Source organism: Pseudophryne corroboree, chromosome 1 (genome assembly GCF_028390025.1).
Source record: "Pseudophryne corroboree isolate aPseCor3 chromosome 1, aPseCor3.hap2, whole genome shotgun sequence".
In the NCBI taxonomy this organism is placed as follows: Eukaryota; Metazoa; Chordata; class Amphibia; order Anura; family Myobatrachidae; genus Pseudophryne; species Pseudophryne corroboree.
The window spans coordinates 548,526,843-548,554,109 of record NC_086444.1 but is presented as its reverse complement, the minus strand read 5'-3'; the positions used below and the strand labels follow the sequence as shown (position 1 = coordinate 548,554,109).

The 27,267-nt window shown below is 47.9% G+C and overlaps 1 protein-coding gene across 2 annotated transcripts in view; it reads left to right on the top strand.

Annotated features, from left to right (window-relative positions):
- IFT74 (intraflagellar transport 74) overlaps positions 1-27,267 on the top strand; it is a 386,790-nt gene that overhangs the window by 276,782 nt on the left and 82,741 nt on the right. For both annotated transcript variants that reach the window (XM_063914103.1, XM_063914102.1), the window contains exons 10-11: positions 6,243-6,305; positions 10,248-10,391. In XM_063914103.1, coding sequence (XP_063770173.1) covers positions 6,243-6,305; positions 10,248-10,391 — 207 coding nt within the window. The remainder of the gene's footprint in view (positions 1-6,242; positions 6,306-10,247; positions 10,392-27,267) is intronic.

Sequence of the window (27,267 nt, the reverse complement as noted above, 5' to 3'; positions counted from 1 at the left end):
TGAAATATCTTACATGGAAAGTAACCATGCTACTGGCCCTGGCTTCAGCCAGGAGAGTGTCAGAATTGGCGGCTTTATCGTATAAAAGCCCATATCTGATTTTCCATTCGGACAGGGCAGAACTGCGGACGCGTCCTCATTTTCTGCCTAAGGTGGTGTCAGCGTTTCACCTGAACCAGCCTATTGTGGTGCCTGCGGCTACTAGCGATTTGGAGGATTCCAAGTTGCTGGACGTTGTCAGGGCATTGAAAATATATATTTCAAGGACGGCTGGAGTCAGAAAATCTGACTCGCTGTTTATACTGTATGCACCCAACAAGCTGGGTGCTCCTGCTTCTAAGCAGACGATTGCTCGTTGGATTTGTAGCACAATTCAACTTGCACATTCTGTGGCAGGCCTGCCACAGCCTAAATCTGTCAAGGCCCATTCCACAAGGAAGGTGGGCTCATCCTGGGCGGCTGCCCGAGGGGTCTCGGCATAACAACTCTGCCGAGCAGCTACGTGGTCGGGGGAGAACACGTTTGCAAAATTCTACAAATTTGATACCCTGGCTAAAGAGGACCTGGAGTTCTCTCATTCGGTGCTGCAGAGTCATCCGCACTCTCCCGCCCGTTTGGGAGCTTTGGTATAATCCCCATGGTCCTGACGGAGTCCCCAGCATCCACTAGGACGTTAGAGAAAATAAGATTTTACTTACTGATAAATCTATTTCTCGTAGTCCGTAGTGGATGCTGGGCGCCCATCCCAAGTGCGGATTGTCTGCAATACTTGTACATAGTTATTGTTACAAAATAATCGGGTTGTTCTTGTTGTGAGCCGTCTGTTCAGAGGCTCCTACGTTGTCATACTGTTAACTGGGTTCAGATCACAAGTTGTACGGTGTGATTGGTGTGGCTGGTATGAGTCTTACCCGGGATTCAAAATCCTTCCTTATTGTGTACGCTCGTCCGGGCACAGTATCCTAACTGAGGCTTGGAGGAGGGTCATAGGGGGAGGAGCCAGTGCACACCACCTGATCCTAAAGCTTTATTTTTGTGCCCTGTCTCCTGCGGAGCCGCTAATCCCCATGGTCCTGACGGAGTCCCCAGCATCCACTACGGACTACGAGAAATAGATTTATCGGTAAGTAAAATCTTATTTTTTCCCTGTCTAGGGCAGTCATAAGGCCAGCCATGACTTCAGCTTGGATGGCAAAGGCAGTGGCTGCCTGGGCTGATGCATTGAAGGGGGATTTTTCAATAGCATCTAGAGAGCAAAAATCCCATATAGCACATATAAAACAGGCTGCAATGCTCTTTGACAGCATTGGATATGGGTACTATTGCCTCCAGGGCATCAGCTTCAACAATAGCTTGTCGTAGAGCAGTTTGGCTACGTACGTGGAAAGCTGATTCAAAATCTAAGAAGGTTTTGGAATCTTTACCCTTTTCTGGAGATATTCTTTTTGGTAAAGAATTGACAAATATTTTGGAGTCAGAAGCAGACTCATGGGTCATTTCGGCCCATTCTCAATCTCAAAGTGCTGAACAAATACATTTGGGTACCTCGGTTTCACATGGAGACTTTATGTTCCATCATTTTGGCCATGGAGCCATGGGAATATATGGTATCCCTGGATATACAGGATGCTTACCTACATGTTCCTATAGCACTGTCCCATCAGTGCTGTCTCAGGTTCGTTATCCTTCAACAGTATTTTCAGTTCCAGGCCCTACCTTTTGGGTTAACCACAGCCCCCAGAGTATTTACCGAGATTATGGTGGTAATGGCAGCTTCTCTCCGCCAGCAGGGGATAAGAATTTTTCCATACCTCGACGATCTTTTAATCCTGGCACAGTTGCAGGAATTGCTCCTATGACATCTGCAACAGACAATATTGTGTCTGCAGGACCACGGGTGGCTCATAAATTGGGCAAAATAGTCTCTGGTTCCGTCACAGCGGATGACTCACTTGGGGGCTGTACTGGATTCAAGTCTTCAGAGAGTAATGTTACCTCTGAACAAGATATCCAAGGTTCAGTCAAGGATTAAGGACTTGCTACACAGTCAAAAGTTATCCATTCACGCAATGCGTGTGATGGTTTTGATGGTGTCAACATTCAACATGGTGGAGTATGCACAATTCCTCTCAAGGCCTCTGCAGCGTCTGATTCTTGCCAAATGAAATGGGTTGCATCATACGATAACACAGACCATGTCTCTTACGATAGAAGTAAGAAGGTCATTAGCCTGGTGGCTACAGACATCCCATCTGGACAAGGGGAGACCCTTTTGGATATCAGATTGGGAAATTCTGACGACATATGCCAGTCTCCAGGGCTGGGATGCAGTGTCAGGAAGTTTTGTGTTTCCAGGGGCAATGGACCAAGGAAGAAGGTTGCCTTCCTATAAATATATTGGAGCTTCGGGCCATATACATGGCACTGATTCTGGCAAAGGACATTTATAAGGGAAAACCAGTCCATATCCGCTCGGACAATGCGACGGCAGTAATGTACCTCAACCATCAGGGAGGAACTCGCAGCCGAAAAGCGATGAAGGAAGTAAGTCACATACTAAAGTGGGCAGAACTTTATCATCCAACCTTGTCCGCAGTGTTCGTTCCGGGAGTCCTAAACTGGGAAGCGGATTTTCTCAGTTGACACGCCATTCAGGCAAGCGAATGAGCTCTACACTCGGAGGTCTTCCAGAGTCTAGTAGACAAGTGGGGGTTGCCAGAGATAGATCTCATGGCGTCCCGTCTGAACAACAAAGTTCTCGCATATGGGCAAGAACAAAGGATACCAGAGCGATCTTTGTGGATGCCCTGTCAGTGAGATGGGACTTTCAATTGGCTTATGTGTTTCCACCAATCACTTTATTACCCAGGGTGGTGAGAAAGATAAAGCAAGGAAAAGGTGCTATGATACTAGTAACTCCGGCTTGGCCCAGAATGCATTGGTACAAAGATCTGCAGAGAATGACGATGGATGCTCCACTTCTGCTCCCTCAACGTCCAGATCTACTGATGCAGGGTCCTTGTTATCACAGACATCTGGATCAACTGTCTTTGACGGCGTGGCTCTTGAAACCTCTATCCTGAAGTCAAGAGGATTCTCACAACAGGTAATTAAAACTATGCTCAGAGCAAGGAAACCTTCCTCAGCTCGCATTTATCACCGAATATGTCAATCCTATATTCATTGGTGCAGTGAACGTAAAATGGACCCTAAGTCTTTCAGTGTTTCCAGGGTCTTAGCATTCCTTCAGGCAGGAATGGATAAAGGTTTGAAGGTGGCTTCCTTGAGAGTGCACGTGTCAGCATTGACTGTATGGTTCCAAAAGAAAATTGCCAACTTACAGGATGTGCATACTTTTTTCTAGGGAATGCTGTGCATTCAACCTCCTTTTGGTCCTCCTACAGTGCCTTGGGACTTAGGTCTAGTCCTGAAAGCCTTTCAAGTTGCCTCATTTGAACCACTTAATAAAGCGAATCTTAAATGGTTGACAGCTAAAGTTCTCTTTCTACTGGTTATGGCGTCAGCTAGAAGAGTATCAAATTTAGGGGCATTATCATGTCGTTCCCCATTTCTGATTTTTTTTTATCCAGATAAGCAATACTCAGAACTAGATCTGGGTGTCTTCTGAAGGTGGTATATAAATTCCACCTTAATGAAGAAATTGTAGTCCCGGCTTTCCAGGTACCGGGCCTTTCTGCGGGAGATGCATCGCTGGACATGGTCCGTGCATTGAGGATCTACGTGGATCGTACCAGTGCCATCAGAAAGACAGATTCTCTTTTCATTCTCTACAGATTTCACAAGAGAGGATGGTCTGTTGATAAGCAGACACTGGCAAGATGGCTTCGGATGACGTTTTTAGAAGCATATTCTCAAGCTGATCTCCCTGTTCCAGCTAATGTCTTTGCTCACTCTACTCGTAAAGTAGGTCCATCATGGGCAGCACAGCGTGGTGCTTCAGCAGAACAGATATGTAAGGCAGCCACATGGTCTTCCATTAACACATTCATTAGACATTAAGCCATGGATACCTTTGCTTCTCATAATGCTGAATTTGGGCGAAGGATTCTCCTGTCCAATCAGGAGCGTCCCCACCACTAAATTGCTTTGGGAAATCCCATTGTTATCCTGTGGATAACCTGTGGACCCTGCCAGAGAAATATGCGTTATGGTAACGGTATTTATCCTAAGTCCACAGGATCCACAGGGATCCCACCCTGACGCACCTGATTTGAGGATCCTTTTACTCACTAACCTCTTCCTTCTTGTAAGGAAGGGTGTGCATGTGTGTTCTTATCACCTGATTAGGGCTATCTATGATGCTTCTGCCTTGAGCTTTGGAATACAACTGATTTGCCTGAGCCAGGAGGCGGGGATATATGGACGGGCCCGTTGCATGCTGGGAGGCCGGAAAGCTTTGACCGATTGGTGTAATTCCGCTGTTGCTTCATTATATCCCATTGTTATCCTTTTGGATCCTGTGGACTTAGGAGAAATACCGTTATCAACGGTAAGTTCTTACCATAACGTATATTTCACCTGGTGTGCTGATAAGAATTATGATGCATATCGATTCAGAACATCCATAATCCTGGCTTTTTTGCAACGCGTCCTTGACTTAGGTCTTCGTCTGGCCTCCCTCAAGGTTCACATATCTGACTTGTCGGTATGGAGAAAAAGTGTGTCTATACTCGACGCTCATACTTTCACTCAGGGTATCCTTTGGATTCAGCCTCCCTATGTCCAGCCTGTGGCTTCATGGGATCTGTCTGTTGTACTGAATGTCCAGCAAGAGTCTCCATTTGAGCCTCTTGAGATGGTGAGCCTTAAATGGCTCACGGCCAAGATCCTGTTCTTGCTGGCTATTGCCTCTGCAAGAAGGGTGTCGGACTTAGGCGCATTGTCCTGTCGGCCACCCTTTCTGATATTTCACCATGACTAGAACTCGCCGGGGTTATTTACCTAAGGTTGTGTCATCTTTTCACCTTAACCAAGAGATTGTGGTTCCGGCCTTTATCTCTTCAGATTTGTCCTCCAAAGAGCGGTATTTGGATGTGGTAAGGGCTCTCCCTATATATGTGGAGAGGACTGCCTCTATCAGGAGGTCAGATACCCTTTTTGTCTTGTCTGGTTTCCACAAACATGGCTGGCCTGCGAATAAGCAAAGCTTGGCCAGATGGATTATAATGGTGATTGCACAAGCTTATGCGCAGGCTGGTCTCCCAGCTCCTGCTGCTAATAAAGCCCATTCTACTCTCCTTTTGGACCTACTTGGGCGGCCCGCCGTTGTGCGTCCGCAGAACAATTGTACAAGACGGATATGTGGTCCTCAGTGAACACGTTTATTAGGTTCTATGTCTTTGATATTTCCGCCTCCCAGGATGCTTCCTTTGGACGCCGGGTACTCATACCTGCTAAGGCGTGTCCCCTCCCTTGAGGAACTGCTTTAGGACATCCCCGATGTTTCCCTGTGGAAACCAATGTACCCTGCTGCAGAAAAGGAGTGTTATGGTAGACCTACCATCGTTAACACTCTTTCTGCGAGGTACATTGGGTTCCACAGGGCACCCACCCTGACGCACCTAGCTACTATGGGTTTGAAAGGCAGTAGCCGCTGGTCCCTTCTCCTGTCGTGAGAATGTGGTTTTATGTGACTAACATCTGACTTGTCTCTTGCCTACTCCTGCATTTGACTGGTTAATGAATACAGTGCCTGGAGGCGGGGTTATAGAGGAGGTACCAATACATCCTGGGACAGCCTAAAGCTTTAGCCTGTTGGTGTCTCTGAATTAAGAACCACTCTACACCCCCCAATGTTTCCCTGTGGAACCCAATGTACCTCGCAGAAAGAGTGTTAACAATGGTAAGTCTACCATAACACTTTTTTTTTATTTTTATGATCCTTATTTGTTTTTTTATTACTTCATTATTTTGTTGCCTTACAGATTAGCATTTGTAATAGGTACAGTAGACATTGTTAGTGATGTTACTTAAGTCATACCTCCCAACATGACCCTCTCCAGGAGGGACAGAATGCTCTGCTCCTGGACTTCCCTCTTTTAAGATTGCCACCACCTGTGCTGAAACACCTTTCTCCTCAATTAACTAGTTCTAAACATGTGATGGCAATCATAAATTAAGAGGTAAATCCAGGAACAGAGGATTTTGTCCCTCCTGAAAAGGGTTATGTTGGGAGGTATGCTTAAGTCGGTAACTTTCTTTGCTGTATTTGCTGCATGTAGGACTTAGAGATGCAACAGAAAGATCTTGACTCGCTGACTGAAAAGAAAGAAGCTTTGGAGGCGGTAAGTACAGTTTAAATCTGTATATAGTAATTCGTTGTCGGTCATTTTATTTATAAAGTATTGCATCTGAAAAGAAATGCTTCATGAGACTGCTCTACTTTTTAAGTATGTACAGAATATAAAGAGGTACTTAACTAATTCATATCTCTCAGCATTTCAAATATAATAAAATCACAGTACTTTAGGCCACTCTGTGATACTCCCAAGGTTTCACCCAAATCAATCCAGTTGGGTATAGGTGTGCCTAGAAAAAAAAGTACACAATCATTTTTATCAGTTTTGTTCAGTTTACTGGAGTTTTTTTTTACATGTGTTTGTCTATACAGTATATTTTTCCCATACAGAGAGGGCTTTCATTTAGTAACAGAATACTTACATTATTAGTCATAGTCAATGGCCAATATTTACTAAGAATTCGAGTTTGTCCGATTTGTGTTTTTTTTTCTAAGTCCCAATCTGGGAATACACTAAGCACCAATCTCGGCAGTGTTTGGACTATTCGTAATGGTTTGATTTGCAAAGTTCCGAAATACGAATGAATAGACCATCGGTCAAACACGGCTGTTATTTCATACAATACGGGCATTCACTATTCATTCGTATTTGTGTGTTAGTTTCTGAGTGCTCAAGTGCGGGTCTGTTTTTTTTCGATTCGTTAAAAAAAGCAGCAAAAAAATAGACCTGCTTTTTCCAGACGAGTTTGGATAACCATGCACGGATCAGTGAGATCTGTGCATGGTTATCTATGGGAAAGGGTCTGTTTAGTGTAAAAACGGAAAAAAAAATTGCGTGGGGTCCCCCCTCCTAAGCACAACCAGCCTCGGGCTCTTTGAGCCGGTCCTGGTTGAAAAAATATGGGGTAAAAAATGACAGGTGTTCCCCCATATTTAATCAACCAGCACCGGGCTCTGCTCCTGGTTCAAAAAATACGGGGGACAAAAAGCGTAGGGGTCCCCCGTATTTTTGAGACCAGCACCGGGCTCCACTAGCCAGGTACATAATGCCACAGCCGGGGGACACTTTTATACTGGTCCCTGCGGCCCTGGCATTACATACCCAACTAGTCACCCCTGGCCGGGGTACCCTGGAGGAGTGGGAACCCCTTAAATTAATGGGTCCCCCCTCCAGCCACCCAAGAGCCAGGGGTGAAGCCCGAGGCTGTCCCCCCCATCCAAGGGCGGCGGATGGCGGGCTGACAGCTTTTTGAAAAAAATGTGAATATTGTTTTTAGTAGCAGTACTACAAGTCCCCGCAAGCTGGTACTTGGAGAACCACAAGTACCAGCATGCGGTGGAAAACCGGGCCCGCTGGTACCTGTAGTACTACTACTAAACAAATACCCCCAAAAAAACAGGACACACACCGTGAAAGTATAAGTTTATTACATACATGCACACCTCCATACATACATACATACTTACCTATGTTCCCACGAGGCTCGGTCCTCTTTTCCATGTAGAATCCTTGGGGTACCTGTGAAAAAAATTATACTCACATAATCCAGTGTAGAATCCGGCCTTTGTATAATCCACGTACTTGGCAAAATAATAAAACGGAAACCCGACCACGCACTGAAAGGGGTCCCATGTTTACACATGGGACCCCTTTCCCCGACTGCCAGGACCCCCCCTGACTCCTGTCAAAGAGGGTCCCTTCAGCCAATCAGGGAGCGCCACGTCGTGGCACTCTCCTGATTGGCTGTGTGCTCCTGCAGTGTCTGTGAGGCAGCACACGGCACAGGTACAATGTAGCGCCTATGCGCTCCATTGTAGCCAATGGTGGGAACTTTGCGGTCAGCGGTTGACCGAAAGTAACCTCACCGCTGACCGCAAAGTTCCCACCATTGGCTACAATGGAGCGCATAGACGCTACATTGTATCTGTGCCGTGTGCTGCCTCACAGACACTGCAGGAGCACACAGCCAATCAGGAGAGAGCCACGACGTGGCGCTCCCTGATTGGCTGAAGGGAACCTCTTTGACAGGAGTCAGGGGGGGTCCTGGCAGTCGGGGAAAGGGGTCCCATGTGTAAACATGGGACCCCTTTCAGTGCGTGGTCGGGTTTCCGTTTTATTATTTTGCCAAGTACGTGGATTATACAAAGGCCGGATTCTACACTGGATTATGTGAGTATAATTTTTTTCACAGGTACCCCAAGGATTCTACATGGAGAAGAGGACCGAGCCTCGTGGGAACATAGGTAAGTATGTATGTATGGAGGTGTGCATGTATGTAATTAACTTATACTTTCACGGTGTGTGTGTCCTGTTTTTTTGGGGGTATTTTTTAGTAGTAGTACTACAGGTACCAGCGGGCCCGGTTTTCCACCGCATGCTGGTACTTATGGTTCTTCAAGTACCAGCTTGCGGGGGAGGCTTGCTGGGACTTGTAGTACTGCTACTAAAAACAATATTCACATTTTTTCAAAAGGCTATCAGCCCCCCATCCGCCGCCCTTGGATGGGGGGGACAGCCTCGGGCTTCACCCCTGGCCCTTGGGTGGCTGGAGGGGGGAACCCCTTGATTTAAGGGGTTCCCACTCCTCCAGGGTACCCGGCCAGGGGTGACTAGTTGGGTATGTAATGCCAGGGCCGCAAGAACCAGTATAAAAGTGTCCCCCAGCTGTGGCATTATGTACCTGGCTAGTGGAGCCCGGTGCTGGTCTCAAAAATACGGGGGACCCCTACGCTTTTTGTCCCCCGTATTTTTGGAACCAGGACCAGGCGCAGAGCCCGGTGCTGGTTGATTAAATATGGGGGAACCCCTGACATTTTTTACCCCATATTTTTTCAACCAGGACCGGCTCAAAGAGCCCGAGGCTGGTTGTGCTTAGGAGGGGGGACCCCACGCAATTTGTTTCAGATTTTTTAAGACTTTTATCAACTTTTTAAGGTACACAATGAAGCCCTGTACGGATCTCACAGATCCGGCCGGGATTCCTTGTGTTTTGTCAGGCAGTGTTTTACTCATCCCTCCCGTAAAACACTGCCTGATATTACGAATCACATCGACATCGGAAAAAACGATTGTGCAAAACTCGGCAGCTTAGTGAATGATCGTATCAGGATTCAAAAAGTTGCAGTAAAATGCACCCGATACCATTCGAGTTCAAACACCCTTCAAAACGGACAAAACACGAATCTTTGTAAATATACCCCAATGTGTGAAATTAGTAGTGTACTATTGGAAAATAACTTCAAAAGTACTTCTGATTTTAGTAAAACCATCTATTTCCTTTACCCAAAGCTTAGTGCCTTGAGTAAAACATTAAGAGGGCTGAACAACTGTATCTTCATTTTCTCTTACACATATTCTGTTCAAACAATATGAATGCAGTTGCTGCTCCTTAACTAGATGTTTGGCAGCTCTAAAGGCTGCATTATCCCTCTAATGGGTTTTAAAGGTGTTGACTGTATACGGGGGTCATTCAGATCTGATTGCTGGGCTGCAAACTTTGCTGTCCTGCATTCGGATAGTTGCCACCTCCAGGGGTAGTGTAAATTCGGCGTGCAAGTGTGCGATCCCATGTATACACCGAGCTGCAAAAATCCACTTTGTGCAGTCTGTGCGCAACCAAGTACTTACTCCTACAGTGCGATGAGAAGGGGGTGATCAGGGCCGGAGCTGACGTCACACACCCTCCCTGAAAACACTTGGGCGTGCCTACGTTTTTCCGAACACTCCCAATAAACGCTTAGTTACCACCCCCAAACAATTACCTTATGAACGCCTGTGCGATCGGATTTTTCGCACCATCCTGTCGCTGACTGGCGATGCCCTTTTGTTGTTGTGCAATGCGCGTGCGCAGTGTGTGTGGTGCATGTGTATTTAGTACCTGATTGCCCGCTGTGCGAAAATGCACAGCAGCGATTAGATCTGAATAACCCCCACAATAACGTCACAGAAGGACAGTCCACTATTCTTACAGTTGTCTCTTTTCCCCAGGAAATTGCACATTCCCAAGTTAAACAGGAAGCAGTAGTGCTGTATGAGAAGCTTCATGAATTGGAGTGCCGTCGTGACCAAGCCATAGCTGAGGACAAGAGTATGGGGTCTCCACAGGAAGAGAGAGAGAAGCTACTGAAACAGGTAACCCACAGGAAATTCACAGCTTTGTCTAGTTTAACATAATCATTCCAATCACTACTGTGGAGATCAATGTTTCTTTGACCTGATGTTTGTGTTTTTGTCTATGCACAGGGGGATGATGTAGGCTTGAGTGTGATTGTAGAGATTTATTACATTACCATACCTCCCAACATGCCAGATTTGGAATATGGGGACATTGTAGATCATGGCCAGACCTGACAAAACCATTCCCCTATATTGTGGTTCTCTGCCCCTGTTTCATTAACTTTTCTGATATTTGTATATCCTATAAAAAGTAGGACGTTTGGGAGGTGACCATTGTTAATATGAATATTAACATATTTTCATATTTTCTCTAACGTCCTAGTGGATGCTGGGGACTCCGTAAGGACCATGGGGAATAGACGGGCTCCGCAGGAGACATGGGCACTTTAAGAAAGAATTTAGATTATGGTGTGCTCTGGCTCCTCCCTCTATGCCCCTCCTCCAGACCTCAGTTTGATACTGTGCCCAGACGAGCTGGGTGCTTTTCAGTGAGCTCTCCTGAGTTTGCTGAGAGAAAGTATTTTGTTAGGTTTTTTTATTTTCAGGGAGCTCTGCTGGCAACAGACTCCCTGCATCGTGGGACAGAGGGGAGAGAAGCAGCCCTACTCTCTGAAGCTAGGTCCTGCTTCTTAGGCTACTGGACACCATTAGCTCCAGAGGGATCGTACGCAGGATCTCACCCTCGCCGTCTGATCCCAGAGCCGCGCCGCCGTCCCCCTCGCAGAGCCGGAAGACAGAAGCCGGGTGAGTATGAGAAGCAAGAAGACTTCAAATCGGCGGCAGAGGACTCCGTTCTTCACTGAGGTAACGCACAGCACTGCAGCTGTGCGCCATTGCTCCCACACACCTCACATACTCCGGTCACTGTAAGGGTGCAGGGCGCAGGGGGGGGCGCCCTGGGCAGCAATTGGGACCTCTTTGGCAAAAGTTTAGCATATATACAGTTGGGCACTGTATATATGTATGAGCCCCCGCCAAAAAGTGTACATTTAAGCGGGACAGAAGCCCGCCGCTGAGGGGGCGGGGCTTCTTCCTCAGCACTCACCAGCGCCATTTTTTCTCCACAACTCCGCTGAGAGGAAGCTCCCCAGGCTCGTCCCTGCAGATACACTGTAGAAGAGGGTAAAAAGAGAGGGGGGGACATAATTAGGCGCAAAAATCAATATAAACAGCAGCTACTGGGTTAACATTAAGTTACTGTGTTATTCCTGGGTTTATAGCGCTAGGGTGTGTGCTGGCATACTCTCTCTCTGTCTCTCCAAAGGGCCTTGTGGGGGAACTGTCTTCAAAAAGGGCATTCCCTGTGTGTGTGGTGTGTCGGTACGCTTTTGTCGACATGTTTGACGAGGAAGGCTATGTGGAAGCAGAGCGGGAGCAAATGAATGTGGTGTCTCCGCCGACGGCGCCGACACCTGATTGGATGGATATGTGGAAGGTTTTAAATGATAATGTTAATTCCTTGCATAAAAGGTTAGAAAAAGCTGAAGCCTCAGGACAGTCAGGGTTACCCTGAAGTCCATTTATACACATTCGGGTACCTTGCTGAGGCCGGCGATCACGTCGGCCTGGGTGTGTAGTGCTGTAGCAGCATGGACGGATACCTTATCTGAGGAAATTGAGACCTTAGACAAGGATACTATATTGTTGACCTGGGGGCATATTAAAGACGCTGTCCTATATATGAGAGATGCTCAAAGGTACATTAGTCTACTGGGTTCTAGAATAAATGCTATGTCAATTTCTGCCAGAAGGGTCCTGTGGACTCTGCAATGGACAGGTGATGCCGACTCAAAAAGGCATATGGAGGTTTTACCTTACAAGGGTGAGGAATTGTTTGGGGAGGGTCTCTCGGACCTGGTCTCTACAGCTACTGCTGGAAAGTCAAATTTTTTGCCATATGTTTCCTCACAGCCTAAGAGAGCACCGTATTATCAAATGCAGTCCTTTCGATCACAGAAAAACAAGAAAGTCCGAGGTGCGTCCTTTCTTGCCAGAGGCAGGGGCAGAGGAAAGAAGCTGCACAACACAGCTAGTTCCCAGGAACAGAAGTCCTCCCCGGCTTCCACAAAATCCACCGCATGACGCTGGGGCTCCACAGGCGGAGCTAAGCCCGGTGGGGGCACGTCTTCGGAATTTCAGCCACAAGTGGGTTCACTCCCAGTTGGATCCCTGGGCAATAGATATTGTGTCTCAGGGATACAAGCTGGAATTCGAAGAGATGCCCCCTCACCGATACCTCAAATCGGCCCTGCCAGCTTCCCCCCACGAGAGGGAAATAGTGTTAACTGCAATTCACAAATTGTATCTTCAACAGGTGGTGGTCAAGGTTCCCCTCCTTCAACAAGGAAGGGGTTATTATTCGGGATCCGGTCTGAAGATCGACAGTGTCTAGGTCGACAATGTTTAGGTCGACCACTATAGGTCGACAGTCACTAGGTCGACATGGATGGAAGGTCGACAGGGTTTCTAGGTCGACATGTGCTAGGTCGACAGGTCTAAAGGTCGACATGAGGTTTTCACACTTTTTTTTTTTTTTTCATACTTAACGATCCACGTGGACTACGATTGGAACGGTAAAGTGTGCTGAGCGAAGCGAAGGCACCATGCCCGAAGCATGGCGAGCGAAGCGAGCCATGCGAGGGGACACGGTGCACTAATTTGGGATCCCGGTCACTCTACGAAGAAAACGACACCAAAAAAAAAAAAAATTCCTCATGTCGACCTTTAGACCTGTCGACCTAGCACATGTCGACCTAGAAACCCTGTCGACCTTCCATCCATGTCGACCTAGTGACTGTCGACCTATAGTGGTCGACCTAAACATTGTCGACCTAGATACTGTCGATAAAACGAACCACACCCTATTATTCGACCATGTTTGTAGTCCCGAAACCGGACGGTTCGGTTAGACCCATATTGAATTTAAAATCCCTGAACATGTACCTGAAAAGGTTCAAGTTCAAGATGGAATCGCTGAGAGCGGTCATCGCAAGCCTGGAAGGGGGGGATTTTTTGGTGTCTCTGGACATAAAGGATGCATACCTTCATGTCCCCATTTATCCACCTCATCAGGCGTACCTCAGATTTGTGGTACAGGATTGTCATTACCAATTTCAGACGTTGCCGTTTGGTCTCTCCACGGCTCCGAGAATATTTACCAAGGTAATGGCGGAAATTATGGTGCTCCTGCGGAAGCAAGGGGTCACAATTATCCCATACTTGGACGATCTCCTCATAAAAGCGAGATCAAGAGAGCAGTTGCTGATCAGCGTAGCACTTTCTCTGGAAGTGTTACGGCAACACAGCTGGATTCTAAATATTCCAAAGTCGCAGTTGGTTCCTACGACTCGTCTGCCTTTCCTAGGCATAATTCTAGACACAGACCAGAAAAGGGTTTATCTCCCGATAGAGAAAGCTCAGGAACTCATGACACTGGTCAGGAACCTATTAAAACCAAAACAGGTGTCAGTGCATCACTGCACTCGAGTCCTGGGAAAGATGGTGGCATCATACGAGGCCATTCCCTTCGGCAGGTTCCATGCGAGGACCTTTCAATGGGACTTACTGGACAATGGTCCGGATCACATCTTCAGATGCATCGGTTAATCACCCTATCCCCCAGGGCCAGGGTGTCTCTCCTGTGGTGGCTGCAGAGTGCTCACCTTCTCGAGGGCCGCAGATTCGGCATTCAGGACTGGGTCCTGGTGACCATGGATGCAAGCCTCCGAGGGTGGGGAGCAGTCACACAGGGAAGAAATTTCCAAGGTCTGTGGTCAAGTCAGCAGACTTGCCTTCACATCAACATCCTGGAACTAAGGGCCATATACAACGCCCTACGTCAAGCGGAGACTCTGACTGAATCATAACCGGTTGGTCGCGAAGCAGACAACATTACCGCAGTGGCTCATGTAAACCGACAAGGCGGCACAAGGAGCAGGGTGGCGATTGCGGAAGCCACCAGAATTCTTTGCTGGGCGGAAATTCACGTAAGCGCACTGTCAGCAGTGTTCATCCCGGGAGTGGACAACTGGGAAGCAGACTTCCTCAGCAGACACGACCTCCACCCGGGAGAGTGGGGACTTCATCAGGAAGTCTTCGCACAGTTTGCAAGTCGGTGGGAACTGCCACAGGTGGACATGATGGCATTCCGCCTCAACAAAAAACTACAGAGGTATTGCGCCAGGTCAAGAGACCCTCAGGCGATAGCTGTAGACGCCCTGGTGACACCGTGGGTGTTCCAGTCGGTCTATGTATTTCCTCCTCTTCCTCTCATACCCAAGGTGCTGAGAATAATCAGAAAAAGAGGAGTGAGAACAATACTCATTGTTCCAGATTGGCCACGAAGGACTTGGTATCCAGATCTGCAGGAAATGCTCACAGAGGACCCGTGGCCTCTTCCTCTAAGACAGGACTTGTTGCAGCAGGGGCCCTGTCTGTTCCAAAACTTACCGCGGCTGCGTTTGACGGCATGGCGGTTGAACGCCGGATCCTAGCAGAGAAAGGCATTCCAGATGAGGTCATTCCTACGCTGATAAAGGCTAGGAAGGACGTGACAGCTCAACATTATCACCGTATATGGCGAAAATATGTTGCTTGGTGTGAGGCCAGGAATGCCCCTACGGAGGAATTCCAGCTGGGCCGGTTCCTTCACTTCCTACAGTCAGGAGTGAATTTGGGCCTAAAATTGAGTTCCATTAAGGTCCAGATTTCGGCCCTATCCATTTTCTTTCAAAAGGAGTTGACTTCTCTACCTGAAGTTCAGACGTTTGTGAAGGGAGTGCTGCATATTCAGCCCCCTTTTGTGCCTCCAATGGCACCTTGGGATCTTAACATGGTGTTGAGTTTCCTGAAATCCCACTGGTTTGAACCACTCAAAACGGTGGAGTTGAAATATCTCACGTGGAAGGTGGTCTTGCTATTAGCCTTGGCTTCGGCTAGGCGTGTGTCAGAGTTGGCAGTTTTGTCACATAAAAGCCCCTATCTGGTTTTCCATGCGGATAGAGCAGAATTGCGGACCCGTCCACAATTTCTGCCGAAAGTGGTTTCATCCTTTTCATATAAACCAACCTATTTTAGTGCCTGTGGCTACTACTGACTTGGAGGATTCCGAGTTGCTTGATGTGGTCAGGGCTTTGAAGGTTTATGTAGCCAGAACGGCTAGGGTCAGGAAAACAGAGTCTTTGTTTATCCTGTATGCTTCCAACAAGCTTGGTGCTCCTGCTTCAAAGCAAACTATTGCTCGCTGGATCTGTAACACGATTCAGCAGGCTCATTCTGCGGCTGGATTGCCGCTGCCAAAATCAGTTAAGGCCCATTCCACTAGGAAGGTGCGCTCTTCTTGGGCGGCTGCCCGAGGGGTCTCGGCATTACAGCTTTGCTACTTGGTCAGGTTCAAACACTTTTGCAAAGTTCTACAAGTTTGCTACCCTGGCTGAGGAGGACCTTGTGTTTGCTCAATCGGTGCTGCAGAGTCATCCGCACTCTCCTGCCCGTTTGGGAGCTTTGGTATAATCCCCATGGTCCTTACGGAGTCCCCAGCATCCACTAGGACGTTAGAGAAAATAAGATTTTACTTACCGGTAAATCTATTTCTCGTAGTCCGTAGTGGATGCTGGACGCCCGTCCCAAGTGCGGAATTCTTCTGCAATACTTATATATAGTTATTGCTTCAATAAGGGTTATGTTATGGTTGCATCAGGGTTGACCTGATGCTCTGTTGTTGTTCATACTGTTAACTGGGTAAGTTTATCACAAGTTATACGGTGTGATTGGTGTGGCTGGTATGAATCTTGCCCTGGATTACCAAAATCCTTTCCTTGTACTGTCAGCTCTTCTGGGCACAGTTTCTCTAACTGAGGTCTGGAGGAGGGGCATAGAGGGAGGAGCCAGAGCACACGAGAACCTAAATTCTTTCTTAAAGTGCCCATGTCTCCTGCGGAGCCCGTCTATCCCCATGGTCCTTACGGAGTCCCCAGCATCCACTACGGACTACGAGAAATAGAATTATCGGTAAGTAAAATCTTATTTATAATCGCATAGAGATCACATCTTCCTCCATTTTCTGCCTTAGCATATAAAAACGTGTGTTGATGCCGCAGTACATACATTGAAACCTAGAATTTACTTTACTAGAACATACGTGTCCATCAACATTATTTGTGGTGGAATATTGCTTGATTTCTCTATCGTCCTAGTGGATGCTGGGGTTCCTGAAAGGACCATGGGGAATAGCGGCTCCGCAGGAGACAGGGCACAAAAGTAAAGCTTTCCGATCAGGTGGTGTGCACTGGCTCCTCCCCCTATGACCCTCCTCCAAGCCAGTTAGATTTTTGTGCCCGGCCGAGAAGGGTGCAATCTAGGTGGCTCTCCTAAAGAGCTGCTTAGAAAAGTTTAGCTTAGGTTTTTTATTTTACAGTGAGTCCTGCTGGCAACAGGATCACTGCAACGAGGGACTTAGGGGAGAAGAAGTGAACTCACCTGCGTGCAGGATGGATTGGCTTCTTGGCTACTGGACATCAGCTCCAGAGGGACGATCACAGGTACAGCCTGGATGGTCACCGGAGCCTTGCCGCCGGCCCCCTTGCAGATGCTGAAGTAAGAAGAGGTCCAGAATCGGCGGCAGAAGACTCCTCAGTCTTCTAAAGGTAGCGCACAGCACTGCAGCTGTGCGCCATTTTCCTCTCAGCACACTTCACACGGCAGTCACTGAGGGTGCAGGGCGCTGGGAGGGGGGCGCCCTGGGAGGCAAATGAATACCTATTTTGGCTAAAAATACCTCACATATAGCCTCCGGAGGCTATATGGAGATATTTAACCCCTGCCAGAATCCGTTAAGAGCGGGAGACGAGGCCGCCGAAAAAGGGGCGGGGCCTATCTCCTCAGCACACAGCGCCATTTTCCCTCACAGAAAGGCTGGAGGGAAGGCTCCCAGGCTCTCCCCTGCACTGCACTACAGAAACAGGGTTAAAACAGAGAGGGGGGGCACTAAATTGGCGTTAGAAATATATAAAAAAGATGCTATAAGGGAAAACACTTATATAAGGTTGTCCCTATATAATTATAGCGTTTTTGGTGTGTGCTGGTAAACTCTCCCTCTGTCTCTCCAAAGGGCTAGTGGGTCCTGTCCTCTATCAGAGCATTCCCTGTGTGTGTGCTGTGTGTCGGTACGTGTGTGTCGACATGTATGAGGACGATGTTGGTGAGGAGGCGGAGCAATTGCCTGTAATGGTGATGTCACTCTCTAGGGAGTCGACACCGGAATGGATGGCTTATTTAGGAAATTACGTGATAATGTCAACACGCTGCAAGGTCGGTTGACGACATGAGACGGCCGACAAACAATTAGTACCGGTCCAGACGTCTCAAAAACACCGTCAGGGGTTTTAAAACGCCCGTTTACTTTAGTCGGTCGACACAGACACAGACAGGGACACTGAATCCAGTGTCGACGGTGAATAAACAAACGTATTCCTTATTAGGGCCACACGTTAAAGGCAATGAAGGAGGTGTTACATATTTCTGATACTACAAGTACCACAAAAGAGGGTATTATGTGGGATGTGAAAAAACTACCGTAGTTTTTCCTGAATCAGAAAATTAAATAAAGTGTGTGATGATGCGTGGGTTCCCCCCGATAGAAAATTATGGGCGGTATACCCTTTCCCGCCAGAAGTTAGGGCGCGTTGGGAAACACCCCTTAGGGTGGATAAGGCGCTCACACGCTTATCAAAACAAGTGGCGGTACCGTCTATAGATAGGGCCGTCCTCAAGGACCAGCTGACAGGAGGCTGGAAAATATCATAAATACTGGTGTTATACTGCGACCAGCGATCGCCTCAGCCTGGATGTGCAGAGCTGGGGTGGCTTGGTCGGATTCCCTGACTAAAAATATTGATACCCTTGACAGGGACAGTATTTTATTGACTATAGAGCATTTAAAGGATGCATTTCTATATATGCGAGATGCACAGAGGGATATTTGCACTCTGGCATCAAGAGTAAATGCGATGTCCATATCTGCCAGAAGATGTTATGGACACGACAGTGGTCAGGTGATGCAGATTCCAAACGGCACAAAGGTGTATTGCCGTATAAAGGAAGAGGAGTTATTTGGGGTCGGTCCATCGGACCTGGTGGCCACGGCAACTGCTGGAAAATCCGCCGTTTTTACCCTAAGTCACATCTCTGCAGAAAAAGACACCGTCTTTTCAGCCTCAGTCCTTTCGTCCCTATAAGATCATATCTGCCCAGGGATAGAGGAAAGGGAAGAAGACTGCAGCAGGCAGCCCATTCCCAGGAACAGAAGCGTTCCACCGCTTCTGACAAGTTCTCAGCATGGCGCTGAGACCGTACAGGACCCCTGGATCCTACAAGTAGTATCCCAGGGGTACAGATTGGAATGTCGAGACGTTTCCCCTTCGCAGGCTCCTGAAGTCTGCTTTACCAAGGTCTCCCTCCGACAAGGAGGCAGTATGGGAAAAAATTCACAAGCTGTATTCCCAGCAGGTGATAATTAAATTACCCCTCCTACTACAAGAAAAGGGGTATTATTCCACACTATATTGTGGTACTGAAGCCAGAAGGCTAGGTGAGACTTATTCTAAAAAAATTTTTGAACACTTACAAAGGTTCAAATCAAGATGGAGTCACTCAGAGCAGTGATAACGAACCAGGAAGAAGGGGACTATATAGTGTCCCGGGACATCAGGGATGCTTACCTCTATGTCCCAAATTTGCCCTTCTCACTAAGGGTACCTCAGGTTCGTGGTGCAGAACTGTCACTATCAGTTTCAGACGCTGCCGTTTGGATTGTCCACGGCACCCCGGGTCTTTACCAAGGTAATGGCCGAAATGATGATTCTTCTTCGAAGAAAAGGCGTCTTAATTATCCCTTACTTGGACGATCTCCTGATAAGGGCATAGTCCAGGGAACAGTTGGAGGTCGGAGTAGCACTATCTCGGATACTGCTACAACAGCACGGGTGGATTCTAAATATTCCAAAATCGCAGCTGATCCCGACGACACGTCTGCTGTGCCTAGGGATGATTCTGGACACAGTCCAGAAAAAGGTGTTTCTCCCGGAAGAGAAAGCCAGGGAGTTATACGAGCTAGTCAGGAACCTCCTAAAAACAGTGCATCATTGCACAAGGGTCCTGGTAAAAATGGTGGCTTCCTACGAAGCAATTCCATTCGGCAGATTTCACGCAAGAACTTTTCAGTGGGATCTGCTGGACAAATGGTCCGGATCGCATCTTCAGATGCATCAGCGGATAACCCTATATCCAAGGACAAGGGTGTCTCTCCTGTGGTGGTTATAGAGTGCTCATCTTCTAGAGGGCCGCAGATTCGGCATTCAGGATTGGATGCTGGTGACCACGGAGCCCAGCCCGAGAGGCTGGGGAGCAGTCACACAAGGAAAAAATTTCCAGGGAGTGTGATCAAGTCTGGAGACTTTTCTCCACATAAATATACTGGAGCTAAGGGTAAATTTATAATGCTCTAAGCTTAGCAAGACCTCTGCTTCAAGGTCAGCCGGTATTGATCCAGTGGGAAAAACATCACGGCAGTCGCCCACGTAAACAGACAGGGCGACACAAGAAGCAGGAGGGCAATGGCAAAAACTGCAAGGACTTTTCGCTGGGCGGAAAATCATGTGATTGCACTGTCAGCAGTGTTTCATCCCGGGAATGGAAACTGGGAAGCAGACTTCCTCAGCAGGCACGACCTCCACCCGGGAGAGTGGAAACTTCATCGGGAAGTTTTTTCCACATGATTGTAAACCGTTGGGAAATACCAAAGGTGGACATGATGGCGTCCCATCTGAACAAAAAACGGGACAGGTATTGCGCCAGGTCAAGAGACCCTCAGGCAATAGCTGTGGACGTTCTGGTAACACCGTGGGTGTACCAGTCGGTGTATGTGTTCCCTCCTCTGCTTCTCATACCTAAGGTGCTGAGAATTATAAGACGTAGAGGAGTAAGAACTATACTCATGGCTCCGGATTGGCCAAGAAGGACTTGGTACCCGGAACTTCAAGAGATGCTTACAGAGGTCTTATGGCCTCTGCCGCTAAGAAGGGACTTGCTTCAGCAAGTACCATGTCTGTTCCAAGACTTACCGCAGCTGCGTTTGTCGGCATGGCGGTGGAAAGCCGGATCCTAAGGGAAAAAGGCATTCCGGAAGAGGTCATTCCTACCCTGGTCAAAGCCAGAAAGGAGGTGACCGCACAACATTATCACCACATGTGGCGAAAATATGTTGCGTGGTGTGAGGCCAGGAAGGCCCCACAAAGAAATTTCAACTCGGTCGTTTCCTGCATTTCCTGCAAACAGGAGTGTCTATGGGCCTCAAATTGGGGTCCATTAAGGTTCAAATTTCGGCCCTGTCGATTTTCTTCCAGAAAGAATTGGCTTCAGTTCCTGAAGTCCAGAAGTTTGTCAAGGGAGTATTGCATATACAACCCCCTTTTGTGCCTCCAGTGGCACTGTGGGATCTCAACGTAGTTCTGGGATTCCTCAAATCACATTGGTTTAAAACCAGTCAAATCTGTGGATTTGAAGCATCTCACATGAAAAGTGACCATGCTCTTGGCCCTGGCCTGGACCAGGCGAGTGTCAAATTGGTGGTTTTTTTCTCAAAAAAGCCCATATCTGTTTGTCCATTCGGACAGGGCAGAGCTGCGGACTCGTCCCCAGTTCTCTCCCTAAGGTGGTGTCAGTGTTTCACCTGAACCAGCTTATTGTGGTGCCTTGCACCTACTAGGGACTTGGAGGACTCCAAGTTGCTAGATGTTGTCAGGGCCCTGAAAATATGTTCCAGGACGGCTGGAGTCAGGAAAACTGACTTGCTGTTATCCTGTATGCACCCAACAAACTGGGTGCTCTTGCTTCTAAGCAGACTATTGCTAGTTGGATGTGTAATACAATTCAGCTTGCACATTCTGTGGCAGGCCTGCCACAGCCAAAATATGTAAATGCCCATTCCACAAGGAAGGTGGGCTCATCTTGGGCGGCTGCCCGAGGGGTCTCGGCTTTACAACTTTGCCGAGCTGCTACTTGGTCAGGGGCAAACACGTTTGCTAAATTCTACAAATTTGATACCCTGGCTAAGGAGGACCTGGAGTTCTCTCATTCGGTGCTGCAGAGTCATCCGCACTCTCCCGCCCGTTTGGGAGCTTTGGTATAATCCCCATGGTCCTTTCAGGAACCCCAGCATCCACTAGGACGATAGAGAAAATAAGAATTTACTTACCGATAATTCTATTTCTCGGAGTCCGTAGTGGATGCTGGGCGCCCATCCCAAGTGCGGATTATCTGCAATACTTGTACATAGTTACAAAAATCGGGTTATTATTGTTGTGAGCCATCTTTTCAGAGGCTCCGCTGTTATCATACTGTTAACTGGGTTTAGATCACAAGTTGTACGGTGTGATTGGTGTGGCTGGTATGAGTCTTACCCGGGATTCAAAATTCCTCCCTTATTGTGTACGCTCGTCCGGGCACAGTACCTAACTGGCTTGGAGGAGGGTCATAGGGGGAGGAGCCAGTGCACACCACCTGATCGGAAAGCTTTACTTTTGTGCCCTGTCTCCTGCGGAGCCGCTATTCCCCATGGTCCTTTCAGGAACCCCAGCATCCACTACGGACTCCGAGAAATAGAATTATCGGTAAGTAAATTCTTATTTTCGCCAGTTACCTTTCAGTCTTCCTTCCTTCTGTTTCTATATACTGTATGTCCTTCACCCCACTCAGCTGTTCATCTTTCCTGATACTTTCTGTAATGTTGCTCATGTACCATTTTAGTAGTCCTTGAGGGGTATTCAATTAAGCGCCATGTTTTTTTCGACTGGTTGAAAAAAACAGCTCTAGTTGGACACAGGGTATTCAATTGTGAGCATTTTCGACAGTTTTTTAATCCATTTTTGCCCATGCTGAGTGACGTTTTTTCTACTGGTCGAAAAAACAGCACAAATTGAATACCCCCTTATCTGCTTTTAGTTCTATTCTATCAACGTCTAAAGAGATAAGGCTGCAGAAACTGTACGCAGAACTTGAGCTGCAGTCTTACCAGTGACCTATAAAGTCGCAGCGATACCCTCCCACTTTCTGCTACTAATGCATCTTCCTATAGAACTAGCTATTCTATTAGTCATTGAGGTTAATTCCAAGGTGATCGCAGCAGGACATTTTTTAGCAGTTGGGCAAAACCATGTGCACTGCAGGGGGGGGGGCAGATATAACATTTGCAGAGAGTTAGATTTGGGTGGGTTATTTTGTTTCTATGAAGGGTAAATACTGGCTGCTTTATTGTTACACTGCAATTTAGATTGCAGATTGAACACATCCCACCCAAATCTAACTCTCTCTGCACATGTTATGTCTGTCCCCCCTGCAGTGCACATGGTTTTGCCCAATTGCTAACAAACTTGAAGCTGCGATCAACTCAGAATTACCCCCTTTGTCCCTAGCTTGCCTACACTGAATGCCTAACTTCATATCATTTGTAACTGCAAGGTCTGTTTTGATTGTTGCTGTTGACATTGCATTACTATTCATTTTGTATTCTGAATTTTTTTGTAACCCATGCTTACTATTTTACATGTTGATGTATTTAAGATACCACACTTTTGTCCACTAGTTTTACTAAATCATTTGTTTTATAATATATGTGGTTTCAAACGTATTATAATAAATTTGTATCATTTGTAAAATTACATACTGTAAGTTACCTTGTAGACCAGTACAGATGTGTCTACTCACATCTAGCCTCCCTGCACTTTAAACAGCAGGTCTAGTCACGCCATGCTGTGGCAAAACTTGGTAGTGCTGCGCGTCTTTTTGTGTGACTTTTTCCACTAAGATCTGTCTTATTGTCAAAATGATGCGAATAGTACGTACAATCAGCTTATGCTGATTAAAAAGATATGCAGCATGCCTATGTTCTGTGTGCGATCCTTTGCTGTATCTGCATACGAAATGCTATGTTACAGTGTTTTCCTAGAGACGTACCATTTCATAGGCAGTTACAGCCGCAGTTTCCTTGTGAGTCCTATTTGCATAGCGATAATAAGCGAATAAGATGCACTTTCCGCAAAAAAAGACGTCCAATGCTAACGGAGTTGCACAGGACCCAGTCTCGTACTGGCCTGCCAGGGTACCGAGGGATCCACCGGTAGGCCCTGCCAGTTGATAGCCATGCCCATGTCTGCAGGGGGTCAGGACTTAGCCAGGCAGGTGGCAGGCTCCGTTCCCAGAGGAGCACTGCGGGTTTGTAGCATCATGACGTTTAGTAGCGTCATGACGTCATACTGCACTGCACAGTTCCGCCGTGGATCCCGCCACCATGGTCCGCAGGAGGAGGAGGCTTTCAGTGGAGCTGGTGAGTGCGGTCAGCGGGCACCACCAGCGGGAGGGGACTGAGGGGGTCCTCTGCTGACACAGATGAGGGGGTCCTCGGTGCTGTCAATATCGGGAGCCTCTGCCAGCGGCAGTCCCAGCCCCCAGCTATTGTGAGCTGTTCAGTGTGCCGCCCATGACGTCTGTATGTTTGGCGCTATGTATTTGTCCTATGCAGATTCTGCAGTGAAGGATCCTGCGATCACAGATGACGGATGTCATTAGCAGGCTAGCTGCCTTGTTTCTTCCCGAATGACAGGCTGCCTATATATATATATATATATATATATATATATATATATATATATATATATTTCTGCTGCGGGGTACACTGGGCTCCACAAGTCTGGACAATGGGGTGTAGAGTAGGATCTTGATCCGAGGCACCAACAGGCTCAAAGCTTTGACTGTTCACAGAATGCACAGCGCCGCCTCCTATATCACCCCGCCTCCCAGCACAGGAGCTCAGTTTGTCAGTTGGTGCTGCAGTAAGCAGGCACTTAACAGAGGGGCTGCTCCAAGCAGCCCTGAGAAAAGCTTTTTATGAGGTAAAAAGTGAAGACTTCAAGGGCAGCAGCGGTGGTAAATGTCTTGTGACATTCACTGCTGCAGCTCCAGCTCTCCCCAGCGGCGCTGTACACTGCCGAGCCCTGGTTGCCGGGTACCTACAGCGGAGGCTCCGGTTTTCTTCATATTAGACACACACGGCTGGGGCTCTCCAGAATCGCGTGGCCGCGCTTCGGGAGGTGGTAAGTGGGTCCCGCTCGCGGTCCCACTAGATCACCAGGGCATGGGCGCAGGTCAGGTTTTCTCTTAAAACCGATTTTAATATCGCCCACAGTACCCGGTGGTTATGCCAGCAAGGGGGATAAGGCTTAGACCTGAAGCCCCTCCCCCAGCCCGAGGGCGCCATTTCCAGCAAGTGTTCCCGCCCTGGAGCTGCATCTCTGTCTTTTCCTCACTCCCTGTCAGTGTCTGCGGCGCCATTACTCCTCAGCTCACTGTTCCTGGGACTGCTTGGGCAAATCCTCCTATGTAAAGCCGCCTGGTTGTCAGCGCTGTGACTTTACATGACACTTAAGTTTTTCTACCTGCCTTTTTAGTCAGTGTTAGTAAGAAAGAGTGCATTTAGTCAGGGGTTTATAGTACAATTACCCTGTGATATACATCCAGTTTCTTACTGTGTAGTGTTATACTATTGACTATATAGCTGTGTAAGCTAGTCCAGTGCAGTATTATTGTCTGTAATAACCTCTGCATTGTACAAACTGTGACTATTTGTGTGTGCATTGATAGCTGAGTGGTGTCCATCTCGTGTCTTTCACTCAACTTGCTATCCCTATATTCTATAACCTGAGGGGGCTTGGTGCGTCAGGTGTTATTTAATATAGGATTTTCACAAAGATATACTGTATTACGTATTTTTCTCTGTGATTTAGTCACCATATCTCTCCTTTATCTCTGCTGGTGCTGACTACACTGCGCAGGGGTTTGGGTTTAGGTATATAGTGCTGCTAATAATTGTACTGTGTTACCTCATACTGCAAGTTATATCATGTCTGCTTCTGAGGGTAACGGTTCTGGGGCGGAACACACTGCTGGTGTTGCTGAAGCCACAGGCACATATGGGGAGAATAAAGCAGCTGTGGGCTCTGGTTCTGGGGGCTCCTTGCCCCCCAGTGGGACTGTGGCAACGGAGGCACATACTGACCCTCCGTGGGCCGCTTTTTCCATGCTTCTGCATACGCTAGTTCATAAACTAACACCCCCTATGGGACCCCCAATTCCGGTACAACCGTATGTGGTCCCTGCAGCTAACCCGCCGTGGGCGGACGATTTATCTGCTCAATTAAAGAAGTTGAACCAGTCCCTCACTACTAAAAAGTCTGACCATCGCTCGCCTAAGTCCAAGAGGTCCTCTAAGCGAGCGCTCGTCTCCTCACAATCCACTGCTGTCACTGACACCTCGTCTGATGAAGACAGCACATACACTGACCCCACAGGTTTTGACTCAGATACGGCTGATGGGGAGGGTAGTTCACATGTGAATGTTCCTGATCTTTTGGAGGCTATTAAGTTAATTCTGCAGATTACGGATGATCCCGAGCCATCCGTTCCTCCTAAGAAACCAGATAGGTTCAAGCGTCAGAAGGTGATTAAACAAGTTTTACCTCACTCTGACCACCTAGTGGATATACGTCAGGAACCCTGGCAAAGCCCGGGTACGAAGTTTGTGCCTCAAAAGAAGATGCTGGCTCGCTATCCCCTCGTGCCAGAGCTGTCTAAGAATTGGGAAACACCTCCTCCAGTAGACTCACATGTGGCTAGGATGGTGGTATCCTCAGCTCTACCTGTCGCTACCGTCACGTCTCTAAAAGAGCCTACGGATATACGCGTCGAGGGTTGTCTAAAAGCGATTTACACCCTCACGGGTGCTGCACAAATGCCCACTATTGCAGCTATATGGGCGTCAGAGGCTATTGAAGCATGGGCCTTTGAGTTAAAAACTGAAATCTCCTCTGACCATGCTAGACAATGCTTGTCATATATTGTCACAGCTTCTCGCTATTTTAAAGAGGCGGCTTCTGATGCCGGTATCCTAGCAGCCAAGGCCTCTACTACGTCAGTCCTGGCTCGCAGGATATTGTGGCTGAGATCCTGGTCTGTGGATCTGGACTCTAGAATAACCCTGGAGGTACTCCCTTTCAAGGGAGATATTCTGTTTGGGGAGGACTTAAATAAGATAGTGGCTGACTTGGCTACTGCCAAAACTGCCTATCTGCCTAATACAGCTCCTTCTGTGTCGAGGGCCAAAGGCACGTCCTTTCGCCCCTTTCATCCATCAGGTAAAGCAAAAGGTCAGGCGTACCATAAGCAGGCCCGCACTTCCAAACCTGGTAAGCCGAAGCCCAAAAGAGCCTGGGCTGCCCGTCAGCCAGCAGCCAAGACCGATAAGCCTGCCGCATGACGGGGCGGGCCTCCCCCTGGGGGATCCCAGGGTGAGGGGCCGGCTTCTAGGGTATACCCAGGAATGGTTGAAGACCACTTCAGATGCCTGGGTACTGGAAGTCGTCACTCAAGGTTACGCCATAGCCTTCAAAAACCGACCCCCCTCATCGATTTTGCCAGACAGACGTCCCGTCGGACCAGACAAAGGCAAACACTCTGCATTCGGTGGTACAGACCCTCCTGGATACAGGAGTCGTAGTACAGGTGCCTCTTGCTCAGAGGGGCAGGGGGTACTATTCTCCGCTGTTTCTAGTCCCGAAACCGAATGGGTCCTCCCGGCCCATTCTCAACCTCAAGGCACTGAACAAGTTTGTGAAGGTTTCCAAGTTACGTATGGAAACCCTTCGCTCTATAGTTCTGGCCTTGGAACCTGGGGACTACATGGTCTCCCTGGACATACAGGATGCTTACCTGCATATTCCTATAG